The 14,519-nt window shown below is 41.1% G+C and overlaps 1 protein-coding gene across 1 annotated transcript in view; it reads left to right on the top strand.

Moving 5' to 3' along the window:
- Adamts12 (ADAM metallopeptidase with thrombospondin type 1 motif 12) overlaps nucleotides 1–14,519 on the top strand; it is a 241,599-nt gene that overhangs the window by 178,307 nt on the left and 48,773 nt on the right. The window contains exons 15-18 of the mRNA XM_027401266.2: nucleotides 1,584–1,828; nucleotides 3,288–3,426; nucleotides 8,934–9,060; nucleotides 13,214–13,424. Of these exons, the coding sequence (XP_027257067.1) occupies nucleotides 1,584–1,828; nucleotides 3,288–3,426; nucleotides 8,934–9,060; nucleotides 13,214–13,424 (722 nt within the window). The remainder of the gene's footprint in view (nucleotides 1–1,583; nucleotides 1,829–3,287; nucleotides 3,427–8,933; nucleotides 9,061–13,213; nucleotides 13,425–14,519) is intronic.

The following is a 14,519-nucleotide window of genomic DNA, read 5'->3' on the forward strand; positions in this document are numbered from 1 at the left end:
GAGATGGGAGTTGTAGCTCAGGTGCTGGAGATAAGCATTTTATTAGTCACACCTTTGCACTATTATTAAAGGTACCTGAGAGAAAACTACTTAAGGTAGGACAAATTTATTTTGGCTCAGGGTTTTAGGGATTTCAGTTCATTTTTAAAGACTTCACTGTTTAGGGGCCCAAACTGGCAGAATGTCATGGCAACAGGTACATATGACAGAAACTGTTTATCATATGACAATCAGATGTCCAGAGAACACCCTCTACTGGCTTTATCTAGCCCCTACCTCCTATTTTTACTGAAGCCTAATAAGGCCACCAGATTAAGTTAGAGCTGTTAGGATCCATCACTTCTTTGAGCCTATCAGCTGGAATCCAAGCCCAAGGTACATGAGTCTGTACAAACACACACACACACACACACACACACACACGCACTCACACACGCACACGCACACGCACACTCACACGCACACGCACACACACACACACACACACACACACACACACACACACACACACACACACACACACATTGAGAGTTAACAGGAGGATCAGTGCCTTAAAACCACTTAGAAAAAAAAAAAACCAAACTCTTTGACTGGTAGATCTGAGACTATCATCACCCATCATCCTTCAGTTCCCATTACTTGTGCAGCTGAGATTCAAAGGAGTTAAATGAACTGATGAAATTCACAGAGATAATGTACAAACTGGAACACAAGACCATCTTAAAGCCCAGGCTCCTGCCATTCTATAAAGTTATGGTTCTGAGGAAGCATAAACATGGGAGTGTAGTGAGCTGGTGAATAGAGACAAGCACTGAGTGTCCTTTTCTTCTCTCACAGGTGTGCCTCCTACCATGGCAACCATTTAACAGAAGACTGCAGCTAGAGTTGATCAATACTTTAAAAGAGATATGTGTTTTCTTTTCCTGAAGCCCAGATGGGAACATTGGAAAATAAGTTATAAATTTGTAATTTTACAAAACATAGGAGGAAATGAGGAGGGAAGGCTTCCTAATGACTAGAATTGTGTGATGGTGTAGAAAGCAGGCCTCAGAACTTAGGTTTTCATCATGAGCTGATTGAAGCAATCCAGGTAGCAATCGATTCAAGGTTCCCTCCAGAAGTTCTTAACGAATGGAAGCATGGGTTAAATTATATCTAAGAATCTATTTTTGACCTGATGGTGATGATGGGGAAGAAAAGTATATAGTCTGTGCATTGCTTGGGAGAGCTAACCTAATGGCAAGAATTAAAAGGGGAGGGACGAATGCCATTAGGGCTTGTAGCCCAGACATTTTGAACCATTCACAGAATAACAGAAAAATAAATGTTGGGTGAATGATAAATCCTCAGAGTCCCACCAATATTACATATTGTCACTGTGCTGTTTACATGCTAAGTCATGAAGCTCCTGAGAATTCTGCTCGTGGCTAGTCTCATTCTAGTTCTTCCTAGTTGGTACTTCTGCCCATCCCAGTGGCCACCCAGCATGGGCACTGAAGGATGGAGATGCTGAGAAGAGGATACAGGCTCTACTAGCTGAGAAGCCAGCATGCCCCCTTCACTGTTGTCTCTTTTGTCCTTAGGTTACGTTGACATTGGACTTATTCCCAAAGGAGCAAGGGATATAAGGGTAATGGAAATCAAGGCAGCTGGAAATTTCCTGGCCATTAGGAGTGAAGATCCAGAAAAGTATTACCTCAATGGAGGGTTTATTATCCAGTGGAATGGAAACTATAAACTGGCAGGGACCGTCTTCCAGTATGACAGGAAAGGAGATCTGGAGAAGCTGATGGCTCCAGGCCCCACGAATGAGTCACTGTGGATCCAGGTAATTCTGAAGAGCAGGGAGCTGCTGACCAGTGTGACTGCTAGCATCCTTCTCATTTCCTTCCCCAGCTATTTAATATAGGACATTAACTGTGAATCATTAATTTCCTTAACAAAGACCAGGGAGGGAGAAAGATGTCTGTGCTGTTTCTTCTTTGTTCTTTAGAACCGCTAAAGCCCCAGGAACAAAATTCAGAACCTCAAAACCATGCACTGAGAGGTTTGAATTTAGTTCTCATCTCTTCCTAGTGTGTCTCAAGTGTCCCAGTGTGTGGCTTCCCAGCAGTGGTGATGAACTGAGGTGCCATCCTATGGTTGTCAGGGACTGTTTGCCTTAGTGAAACTCTTGGAACAAGGAGGGCTCCTGTTATAGTCCATGCATCAAAGGTTTTGTCTTTGTCAGGCACAGAACTGTAAAAGATAGGATGACTGTACTGGGTGGGTTAAGGTAAGCGGGGAATGTGAGATGGCCCAACCGAGTCAGATTTAGCCACATTGTAAAACCAGAGCAAGGTCAGTTCAAATCAGAAGGCAGAAGACTCTTAGAAAAGGGATGTGGGGCAAGGTTTCCATGAACATTTTTTTTTTGTCCAAGAACTACTATACATTAAAGTCAGCCTACCCTCACCCAATAGTTAGAGAAGGAACTTCACTAAGACAACAACTATAATAAAAGTTAATATCTGAGTGCCAACTTCGTGTCATGTAATAATCTCTTTGTGTAGATATGTTTGCTATGGCCCTTATGAGAACCCCATCAGCAGATACTTCTTAGGTTTGTTTTGAACATAAAGCAACTTAGGCACTTGTTCATATTTACAAAGACAGTAAGTACACAGGGCATAAGGTGACCTATTGGCTGAATCCCACAGTGAAATGTCCATATGATTAAAATCCCCTATTTACGGGGATGGAAATTTATATATTTCATCAAGTAAACTACAGAGGGAGACTATATAAATACTGACATAAAAGTAGATGTGATAAGACAAATACAGATAGACATAGGTGGAAAACCCTTTAGTGGCACCCACTGTCATACTTGCTTCTGTAACCACTTCTAAATGAGAGACATTCTATAAAGTTTTGTGTACATGTTCATGTAGGTACATGTACGTGCAGGTGCGCAAATATCCCAGAAGTCAATGCCAGTTGGGCTATATTTCTCAATGGCTTGCCTTATTTTATTTGACTTTCTTTTGAGACAAGTCTCCAACTAAATCTGGAGCTTGCTGATTCAATTAGACCAGCTGGCCAGCAAACCCCAAGGAGCCTCCTATCTTTGCTTCTCTAGTGCTGGGGTTATAGCTTCATGCCCCATGCCTGGCTTTTTCCATGGGTGCACAGCAAGCACTTTATCTACTTAGCCCATCTCCCTAGCTTCTCCGCGGCATTTTTAAATGACTGGTTTGCAACCTACACTCATGATTGTTTGACATGACTCCTCTCTTGCATTTTAGCTCCTATTCCAGGTGACTAACCCTGGTGTAAAGTATGAGTACACAGTCCGGAAAGATGGCCTTGACAATGATGTGGACAAGTTGCTCTACTTCTGGCAGTTTGGCCGCTGGACAGAATGCAGTGTATCGTGCGGCACAGGTGAGAAACAGCTGCTTTCACTTGAAAACCCCAACAGCCTCAGAGTAGGCCGAAGAGGTGATCTAAACTTGTGGTTTTCCTTCAGTGCCTGCCCATCTTCGGAGTCTAACAGAGGTATCCCAGAGATCCCTCTGAGCAGCAAAAGTGAGAGGTGTGGCTTAAAGGAATGGGTGTTCTGCTTACATCTCATTGGTCTGCTTCCATCACATGGGTACCAGCAAAGGGAGTCTAAAAAATATGAGGATACAGGAGGCCTGTTGGTACGCGGGTTCTCACTCATTTCAAAGCTTTAAAAACAATGTCGTATGTGGAAGCTTCGTTTCTGTGCCTGTCTGTGTACCACACTTGAGTCTGTTCTGGAAGTTCTTGCCTCCTTCCTGAATCTACTGCGTGTAAAACCAGAGCACCTGCATAGCCGACATTCAAGACGTGTAGTGTAGCAAAATAAATCAAAATGAAGGATAGAATGTGCCAGGAAGCCGTTCTTATCCTCCGCAGGCTTCTTTCTTGCTCTATTTGGCCTCTTTCCTTGCTTTCCTACCCTTTAAAAACAATTATAGAATATGGTCCAGAACCAGAAAATTGGATCCTGCATAACCTAGCTCATAAATAATTTTTCTTTTCCCAAACTTAGCATGGAAAACTAGGTATAGCTTTTACAGCTCATAAGAATAAAATGTCTACTTCAATTTGTTTTAGTTGTGTGTATTTGGAAATGGTGTATATGCATGTTTGTTCAAGTGCCTTCAGATGCCAGAGGTGTTGAATCTCTGGAAATGGAGCCTTAAGGCAGCCGTGAGCCAACTGATGTGGGTGCAGAAAACTGAACTTGGGTTTTCTGCAAGAGCAGGACACACAAAGCTGAACCATCTCTCTAGCCCCTAAAATGTTCATTTCACTAAGTTTTATTCACTCTTTGATAACTCTATGCATGTATATAATGTATTTTGATCATGCATGTACACACACACACACACACACACACACACACACACACACACACACACACACACACATATATATATATATATATATATATATAATATATATATATATACTGTTAAGCTAGAAATCAATCTAGGTCAATGGCAGAAGCTGGCAATTGTTACACAAGTGTTTGTAGATAATTTATCCTTGATTCCCATGGCTGCCTCTAGCATTGCCCTGGCCTGTGGCCCAGGATGGGCCAGGCTCCCAGAGAAGCAAAGGCAATTTTATCAGGAAATAAATGGGGATATAAAATATTTTCCCCGAGGATCATTCGTGAGAAAAATGAAGTCACTGTGAATGTAGTTCCAAGTATGTTTTCAATCTGTGATTCCCTCTTAGTCTCAGCTCCCGGGGAAGCTCATATTTAAACCTTACACTTAAATTCTTTGTCCCAGACCACACATAATGAAACCTACCTACTGCCAGTTACCAGAGCCTCCACCGAGAATCAGAGCCTCCTCCACCCTCTTCTGTTTCAAGCTCAGGCTCAGTATTTCAGAGCATTGGGGACAAAGAGCTAAGTGACTGGGTTTGAACATAAAGCTACATGTGAAGTTAGGTAGGGAATAGAACATTCCTAACTAATGTCCACTAGTTATACAGCGTGATCCTTCAGCACAACCCCTGCCTGGTTGGGTAAACATCATTCTGATTATAAAGCCTTAATAGGATTTTCATAGTGGCCATTCGAACTTTAACACATTGCCTAATGAAGTTTCAGGGAGATCTCTGGCTCTGGCAGAGGAAATCATGACTATCTACTTTGCTACCCAAGGAACACAGAGGATGAGACACTGATGTTCACACAGTGCACACCATGTGAAATACAAAGACCCAAGACAGAACACTGAATCTGTGGCCATTCATTATTATCTTTAAGTTCACACTTTCCACATTATAAAAATATGCAGTAAAATAGGAAAAGAATGGAATGCATAAGTGACCAAAAAGCAGCAGCAGAACCACAAAAACAGGGGTGGGGTGGGTACCATAGAAACGGTGTAATCTAGCAGCATCCCTTAGGTCTCTTGGGTTGGTGTCTCCCAAGTAGAAACAGTGGCTAGTTAAAATTGGAGAAAGTCTTGTTTCATCCTGTTCAAACAAAACCTTCAAGACACTTTTTAATGCAAGACTTCATAAAGATAATAAAACTGTTTATCAAGGCAGGTTTAACATATGCTAGCAAGTGAAGATGAGATTACGTTACCTCATACATGTGTAGTGGCATCTTACCTTGCCAGTGAACTTGTCCTGGCTACGTGGGGTGCCACTGCATGCATGAAAGGAAAAAGCAGAGGTCTAATAGCTATTCAGCTGTACATCGTGAATCATGGTGGCTAATCCAATGGTCTATTGTTCTGCTGGTCTCATAAGACCCACTGCTGTTTTTTTTGTTTTTGTTTTTGTTTTTGTTTTTGTCTACCCTGTGCAGACTTCAGAGATTATTTATAAGCCTTCAAGTTTGTTCTCTAATATTACAGTTGCACCCCATTTCTAGGTTGGTGCCATGCTTAGTCGGTGTGCTCCATGGAATGCTGAATGTCTGCCTCACCTGTTAACTGCTATGTGTTGTTGGATTTTGTAGGCTTTTCTGGCCTTCCTTAATTGTGTGCTTCACCTGACTTACATGTAGTGTCTACAGGAAGGAAATCACAATTGAGTTACAAAACTAACTTTGCTTAATTTTCTGAATGGTTCCTTCACAGAACAGAAACATTTTCCCTTTAACAATTAAATATTCTTCAAGCATAGTCAGTTCTTTTACTCGAACAAATTTTCCAATCTTTTTTTTTTAATCAGAGTTTCATCTAACATAACAATCAGTTTATGAAATTATGTAATCAGGTCCCTGGCATTCCAATGGGGGAAATGGCACTGGCTTTGAGACTCACTGATGGAATATGTAAGGGTGTTAGCAACAGCTAATGATAAAAATCAAGCATATAAACTCATGTCTAATCAATAGTTGAAGTCAGTAACAAGTCACTGAAGTTTTCTTGAGCTGGAAAGGATCATGTAAAGTAAGGAAATTGAATTATAGTGGACTTGATTAATTAAATCTCTTCTATATTCCAATCTCAGAGTGTGTGTTCAACCTTGTTCTCAAAATCTGTAGTAAGCAGAGTTTCTTCAGAGGGAACTGATACCCCATGAATATATGTTATATATAACATACATTGTATATATAGAGAGCATACTCTGAGAGAGAGAGAGAGAGAGAGAGAGAGAGAGAGAGAGAGAGAGAGAGTGCTGTGGGGAAATTACACACACACACACACACACACACACAGAGAGAGAGACAGACACACACACTAGTTGTGCTGGGTTACAAGCTTTCCTTGACTGAGTTTTGTGTTGTGGTAGGTAGATATGAATTCATTGTTCAAAGAAAAGAGAGCCAAAGGAGCGAAGGGAGCCAAGAAAACAAATGAGATCAACATCCCGTGGGAACTGAAGTTGAAAGCTGGTAGAATAAGTTGTACTTATCTACAATGGAAATGGTTATCCAATCCTCACTCTTTCCTTCTTTCTGTGAAGTTAGTGTTATTCCCATGTGCTGGTATTTATGAAGGGCTTTTTAGTGATGAATCTATTGATTCACAGAATTGCCATCATTTCACATTATTAACATCATTTTACATGCAGTATTAGAATGATCATTTATGTGACAATGTCAACTTTACCTTGTACTGATATTATTGTCACTTGAGTAAGTGTAAAGAAAGAGATTTTATTCAGTACTTCAAAGATGGAATCTATACTACTTCCAGTCTGTTCAGATAATGTGCTTAGTCACTGCCTGGAACTTCTTCAGTCTTTTAAGTTTTGACATTTTGGAAATGCTGCACTCTTGTTTGCAAAGCTAAGTCTTCATTTGTTTTTATCTGACTCATCCTAAACTGAATTTTAAATTAAAACCACCTTAAATAAATTAACTCCACAACAGATGCTATTTTTAAAATCCCAATGTTGAGACTATAACAAACTGTGTCACTGTTCTTGTACTTTCTTTTTCATGACCAACTTAACTTTTTCTTCTTCCAAGGCACATTTCCTTCCAAGAGAACTTGTTGTAAATCATGCGTTACAGGTTTCAAATCAAGGCACTTAATTGGCCTCATAGCACCAATATCCAGTACATTTTATCAAGTATTTTTAAATGGATTTGCAATCTTCTGGAAACAGCAGTGTGTTCGTGTGTGTGTGTGTGTGTGTGTGTGTGTGTGTGTGTGTGTGTGTGTGTGTGTATGTGTGTGTGTATTGTGGATATATGGTGGTCAGAGGACAACTGACAGAGTCAGTTCTTTTACTACTTGATGTGGGCTCTGGGAATCTGGGAATTCAAGCTGCCAGGCTTGCCTGCAAGTGCCCCATCCTGGAGAACCATCTCACAGGTCTGATTTCTACCTTAGAGGTGGAAGTTTCAGTAAATGTCTTCAGATTAGAAATAATACAGTGCAGTGACATCACACAGTTTTATTGGCATCCTTAATTAATAAACTTTCTTTGGGGACAGTATTTAGTTTAAAGAAAAAAAGAGAGAGAACAAATGACAAGCTATGTTTTTTTTTCACAGAAAAATCATGTTCATTTAGATACAGTCTAAGCTCATCATTTCTGAATTTGCAGTGTTACATAATAGTAATTACTCTTAAAAGCATGACCTGATTCTAACCTCTCCACTAGAGCTATTACAATGGCCCATGTTAAAGACAGCTGTCACTATTCCAAAATTGGATCCCAGACTAATGAGTATGCCACTAGTCTAATAGTCTAAGTGTTTAGTTTTTACTCTAAACTAGTAAGTTCATTATTGTAAAGGAGATAATATCACTCAGAAACCCAGCAGGACACAGCTGGAACACAGGAGAAATCAAGGAAGGTCATTAATGCCCATGAATCCTGGAAGGTGAGGGAAACAAAGCTACTATCCCTAGGCCAGAAAAACTAGGAGAATGAACAGTTAAACAAAAAGATAGCACGCAGTTTCCAGACCTTGATGGACACCACAGTCATCTGTAAGATCACTTCCAAGAGTTCAGAGCAGGGCACTGGGAGGAGCAGGGTAGGTCTGGAAGGAAGAAAGAAGGGAGAGAGGAGATGAAAGAAATCAGCAGAGCCAGTGTAAACTCGAGAAGCTAAGATGGATTGGTCTTGACTGGAGAAGGGAAGAGAGCTGGCACTCATTCAGTCGATGTAGATATTCTTCAATATGAGAAACCACTCTCCATTTGTTGTAATAACTGCCACCACTTCATCATGCTCACAGGTTGTGTGAGTCAGACATTTGTACAAGGCATACAAAGGATGGAAAAATCTCTAATCTATTTGGCCCCTGAGCTAGGGAGACTCAAATGATTACAGTGATTCAATAGAGACTACTTCAAAGTCTGGAAGCTGGAACCGCCTGAAAGCTTAACTTGGACTGGAACCATCTCTCCACGGACTCTCCGAGGCTTTCTGTACAATAGCATTCACATGGGTTCAGAAGTCAACATGTGTGGTTTTTCCCCCAGGTATCCGGCGCCAGATTGCTCACTGTGTCAAGAAGGGCCATGGGATAGTGAAAGCTACCTTCTGTAATCCAGAAACACAGCCTGATGGAAGACAGAGGAAATGCTATGAAAAGGATTGTCCACCCAGGTAACCCTTGATAACAGAAAGCTGAACCTCCGTGTGTCACCTACTCAGACCACTAATTTAATGGTGCTCCAACGCTCCATGGTAATTGTCGTCTGGGTTGTTAAAGTAAATGTAGGAGAGGTGGAGAGCTGGGAGAGGTTTCTTTGGCTGTGCTGTCAGCCTGTGACAAGCTGTGAGGACATTTTTCTTTCCAGAGAATAATTCTTCTTACAATGTTGATGCACTGTGTGTTCTTATTTGCCAAGGCTCAATCTCACACTGTTGAAGATAATGTACACAGCATTTTACTACTGGGAAGCTGTTTAACTACCGGGTTTAGTTTTCCAAGGGCATGTCCCCATTGGATCTAGAACTTTCACATACTGGTACTCTGAACTAACCTTGTCCACTCTTAGTTCAGACTTCCCCAAAGGGACTTAGAATGCAGGCTGTTATTTGGGCTGGGGATGCAGTCAAGAGCTGCACCAGGACTTGGTCTCCCAGCTACCATCCACAGAATCCCTCCCATCCCAGAGGTTTTATAGTGGACTGGTATCTCTCTGTTTCTTGGATCTGAGAGAAGCATGCCAGAATGCAGTAAAGGATATTCTCTTCTACAATGCTTCTTAGGCTGAGCTTATAGATGGAACTTTATGATCCATAGCAAAAGTTAGAAATGGTCCAACAGCACAGTCTCCTCTCATGCAGTCAGTTGTGTATCCTTAGCATATAGAATGGAAAGATTGATGAGCTCACATGAGATCCAGTTGCTAGGCAACCACTGTGAAATCCCAGCCAGAGCAAATGTGGCATCCAGAGTCAGGTTTTCTTGGGAGCAGGTAATCTGTCTGTCTGCAGTGCTGTCTCTGCTGCTGGGGCAGCACATCTGGCACACCTGGGAGAGTAGTTATTCCCCAGTGTCTGCTCTGCTGTTGTGATGGGAACAAAATTTCCTCCAATTCCCTCTAAACAATTTGAAGATTGCACCTGAGGAAGAAGAGAAAAGCATAACCAATTGGGCAAATCCTTTAAGATCCTGCCATTGGATGGCATTTTTACTTCAATTTAAGCTGTGTTTCCCTTTGCTAGCATCTATTTCCTAAGGTGCTACTGGATTAGTCTTTCTTTTCATTTTTTTGAGACTATTTCTATACATGGTTAATGCCAGTGGCCTAGCTTGCAGTTGCTAAAGATCAACAACATTAACAGGTCACATCTGAGATGGCTTGGTTCACACTCAAGATAATTACACAGCCTTCAAAAGAGGATGTTAATAAATCCAATTACATTTTCACTTCTGGCTCTGCAGTAAAAAAAAAAAATTCCCCTTATTTTATATCCAAGAATATGCGTGCAGGCATGCACACACACACATATATACACACAATATATTTAAAATCAATGATATGTGCACTTAGGCAATTACTTGACTTCAGCTAGTTGGTTTTATTAAAATTTATTTAAAAATTCTTGGTGTTGCTGTGCTATATATACACATAATACTTTTCTTATAGCTGTATTTGTTTATTTTGTTATAGAGACTAAAATCTTTAGCAAAGGTTATAAAGTCACATATGGATCAGGCATGGTGGTATATACTTGTAATCAATACCAAGACTCAAGAGAGAGAAGGAGGAAAAGAATGAGTCAAAAATGTGGTTTGGGCTACATAGTAATACTTACCCCCTTAAAAAAGAAAGGAAAGAGAAGGAAGTAAGGGAGCGAGGGAGAAAGGGAGGAAGGAAAGGGAGAGAGGAAGGGAGGGAAGCAAAGAGAGGAGGAGGGAGGGGAGGAGGAGGAAGGGAGACAGAAAGACAGTCAAAGAAAAGATATCAACAAAGTGAAAATTGATAAGCAAACAGGAAAGTCTGAGTCTAAGAACTATTTATTTCTTATTTTAGAAACTTGAATTCTAGGATCAAGGCATCAGCACTTGGTCTGGTGAGGCCCCTCTTGTTGAGTCTTCACACAATGGCTGAAAAGAGAGGTGAAATTTATCCCCACATAGTAGAAGAGGGAAGGAAAACAAGCCTACCTCCACAGACACAGTTTACAGTAGCATCCATATATTTATAAGTTCTCTGTCTTCATGACCTAAACACTCCCATTAGGCCCCACCTCCCAACACTGGTGCATTGGAGATTTAGTTTCTAACGCATGAACTTTAGGCAACACATTTTAATCACAGCACAAGTGCATGATCACTCCATGAGGACTATGGAGGAAACTCCAGAAAGGGAAAACACGAAGGACCATTATCACTCTGTTATAATATAACTGAAAGCCCTGTAGCAAGTAATTAGATAAATTAGGCTTTCAGTCAGCTTAGATTAGGGCCTTTCCAGAATGACATTTTATATATTCACCAATCTGCCTTGCCTCCCTTGGAAATGTCAGAGGTAGGGCAGAGTAATTAGATTAATACAGTGGGCATTAATTTGCTTTCACATCACACTGTCAAGTATTAGCTCTTTATTCATACAAGGCAACTAGAATTAAACACCAAAGAATAAATCCGTGATCTTAATTATGTGCTAAGTGAAGAAAATAACAGAATTGAGAAAGAACTTTCTTCTACAAATTTTAACTTGAGGTAAAATGTATGAAAACCAAAAAGAGTGCTACCCATTACAGAAATAAAGTGTAATGAATAAAAATAATAGAACAAAACTTTGTCACCTTCACAATCACCAAAACTGAATACTGTCTTAAGACCAGGCAGCATTCTCCAAGTCAAGGCTTCCCATAATGTGCTAGTTTCCTGTGAAAATAGAAATGCCCCCCCTTTATTACTGCATGGGAGCTTATAATGAAGAATTGTGTGTCCACAAGTCAATGGTGGACCCAAACTACACCGGGAGAAGAAGAGATTAGTTCTGTTTTCTGTGCTGGAGAAGGTTTGTGTAATGACAGAAAGGAAGAAATGAGAGAGTTCCAGTAGGGACCCCTAGCATTTTCCAAAACACTTCATTATAGCCATGGGGCCCATCCTGAAACATTCAATTAGTCACTCACAAACTTCCCCATTAGCTTGACCTCAGAGAATCCAAAATATTAATTTATCTTACTGTTCGACTTCTTAGGAACTGCTGAGATGGGAAGAAATTATCTTATTTAAGTTAGTTTTCTCCTTTATCAAGTAAGTGAAACTATGAACAAGCAGACTGCAGAAGATTTCGGGCAAAATGAAGGCAATGAGCTAGATTTAACATCACCCAAGTCATAAAAGAGATGTGCGTGTATCTGTCTCATGGTGGTATAGGAAAACATTCAACTAAGAGCCAGGAGACCTAGAGAACGGTTGGACACTATGGCTCCATACCTACAGTCAAAATACCAATTCATCATGAGCGATGGGTGGGCTCTGTGCTTGTTACTTTGCATGAATTGGTATTTCATTTCATCCACAGTACTGATGAAGTCATAATGCTGCCCTCACTAAACAGATGATAAAGTGAGGCTTGAAGTTGGTTGAAGTTGCACAGCAGAACCTTGGACCTCTATTTTCTTGATTTAAAATATGAGCCCATTTTTTCCCATTATTCTTTTAAAGTAAAATTTAAATTTTATGTGCGTAAATGATTTTCTTGCTAGTATGTATTACAGCAGTTGTGTGCCTTGAGTCCTCGGAGGTCATCAGACTATGGGATTAGGGTCCTCAGGAACTGGAGTTACAGATCATTGTGAACTAGCATGTAGGTGCTGGCAATTGAACCCACGTCCTCTGAAAGAACATCACGTGCTCTAAAATACCTAGCCATCCTTCCAGTCCTCCAAATATTAATTTTTTTAAGCAAATGCATATGCCAGGTTCTCTGATGGGCTCTGAGGTTTATAATTCAATGAGTCACACCTACCCTGTCTTCAGATTTTTGCATTATCTCCAGGAACCTCCCAGCTTTGTAATGTATGCTTGCCTACTTTCTCTCCCAGTGGTTGAAAGAACATACATCTGTAGTGGCATCTTGCCTTGCCAGTGAACTTGCAGCAGTGGCCACACCCTCTGGGCATGGTTTCAGGTGTAGATGTGACCCATTCATAAGGTAGAGGTGAGGGCTCCAGCTCTCTTGGGTCGCAGAGAGCAGTGTGGCCACTGCTACAAGTTCACTGGCAAGGCAAGATGCCACTACATAATCTACTTTTGGTGATCTCATGTGTCCATGTCTGACTGCAGGTGGTGGGCAGGGGAATGGGAAGCGTGTTCAATGACGTGCGGGCCCTACGGAGAAAAAAAGAGAACCGTGCTGTGCATCCAGACCATGGGCTCTGATGAGCAGGCTCTCCCAGCTACAGATTGCCAGCATCTGCTGAAGCCCAAGTCACTGGTTTCCTGTAACAGAGATATTCTGTGTCCATCAGACTGGACAGTAGGCAACTGGAGTGAGGTAAGCTCAGAGATTGAAGGGACAGTGATATTATCCCTGTTTCATCAGCCTCTTATTCATTCTTCCAAAATGACCTAGCATAAAATTACCTACCACACAACACCCATCCAGTCTGGCTTGCCTCCTGCATTTCCTGTGTCCAGCCTTCCAGGATCCTATCCTCCCTTGCAAAGTAGGCAGCTATCTACCAGGGATCAGGTGGGCCTTACTAACACAGGCTCATGACAGCTTAATCAATGCATTACTGGGATATCCGCTGACCCGTTGTTCAGCTATTGTAGCAAACCAAAGCCACACACATATACTACAGCACCTAAAGCCAGGCTGTAAAACACTTGGCAGTTCACTGTCTTAAACTGAACCCAAAGGAGTGTTACTCTGGTGGCAAAATGAGAAATGCATTTGATTCAGAAACTTCAAATCATTCATCTACTCAGCATGCATTTGGGACAACTGTCAGTAGTTCATAAAAAACAAATTAGGACTGCATTTTCCACAAATTAACTTCATCTAATTCTATGGGTATAATTAGAAATCAGAGGGCTTAAAGGTTATGTGTCACCGTGGAGTGTGGGTCCCTCAGGCCTTGCTGTGCAGCAGGGTGACCCGGGAAAGGCCAGCTCTTCTTTTGTCAAGATACCAGGTGTCTCCAAAGGCCTTATTTCTGTTTCCCTGTGTGCATTTCTGTTATGACCCAAGGAGCAGCCAGACGATAAAAGACCTTTAGAAATGAACACATTAGAATTTTAAGGACAATACTGACTTCATTGTGTGTTCTTTAAAAAAAAAAGTACTTTTTGCACTTATTTATTGTGTATGTATACACATGTGCTGTGACACACTTATGGAGGGCATAGAGCAACTGTGAGTGGCATCAGTTCTATCTTTCCACCATGTAGGTCCCAGGGATCAGATTCAGGTCATCAGGTTTGGTAGCATGACATCCCACTGGCCGCTGTGCAATTTCTTGAGATACTGAAAGCTTCCTATAGCAATGGCCAGAAATCATTAGCAGCTTTCCTGAGGACTTATCATCAGGGAAGTAGAAAATATTTGGTGCAGGAGAACATTATGGACAAATAAATAGAATAAACA

The sequence above is a fragment of the Cricetulus griseus genome, chromosome 2, assembly GCF_003668045.3.
Source record: "Cricetulus griseus strain 17A/GY chromosome 2, alternate assembly CriGri-PICRH-1.0, whole genome shotgun sequence".
Lineage (NCBI taxonomy): Eukaryota > Metazoa > Chordata > Mammalia > Rodentia > Cricetidae > Cricetulus > Cricetulus griseus.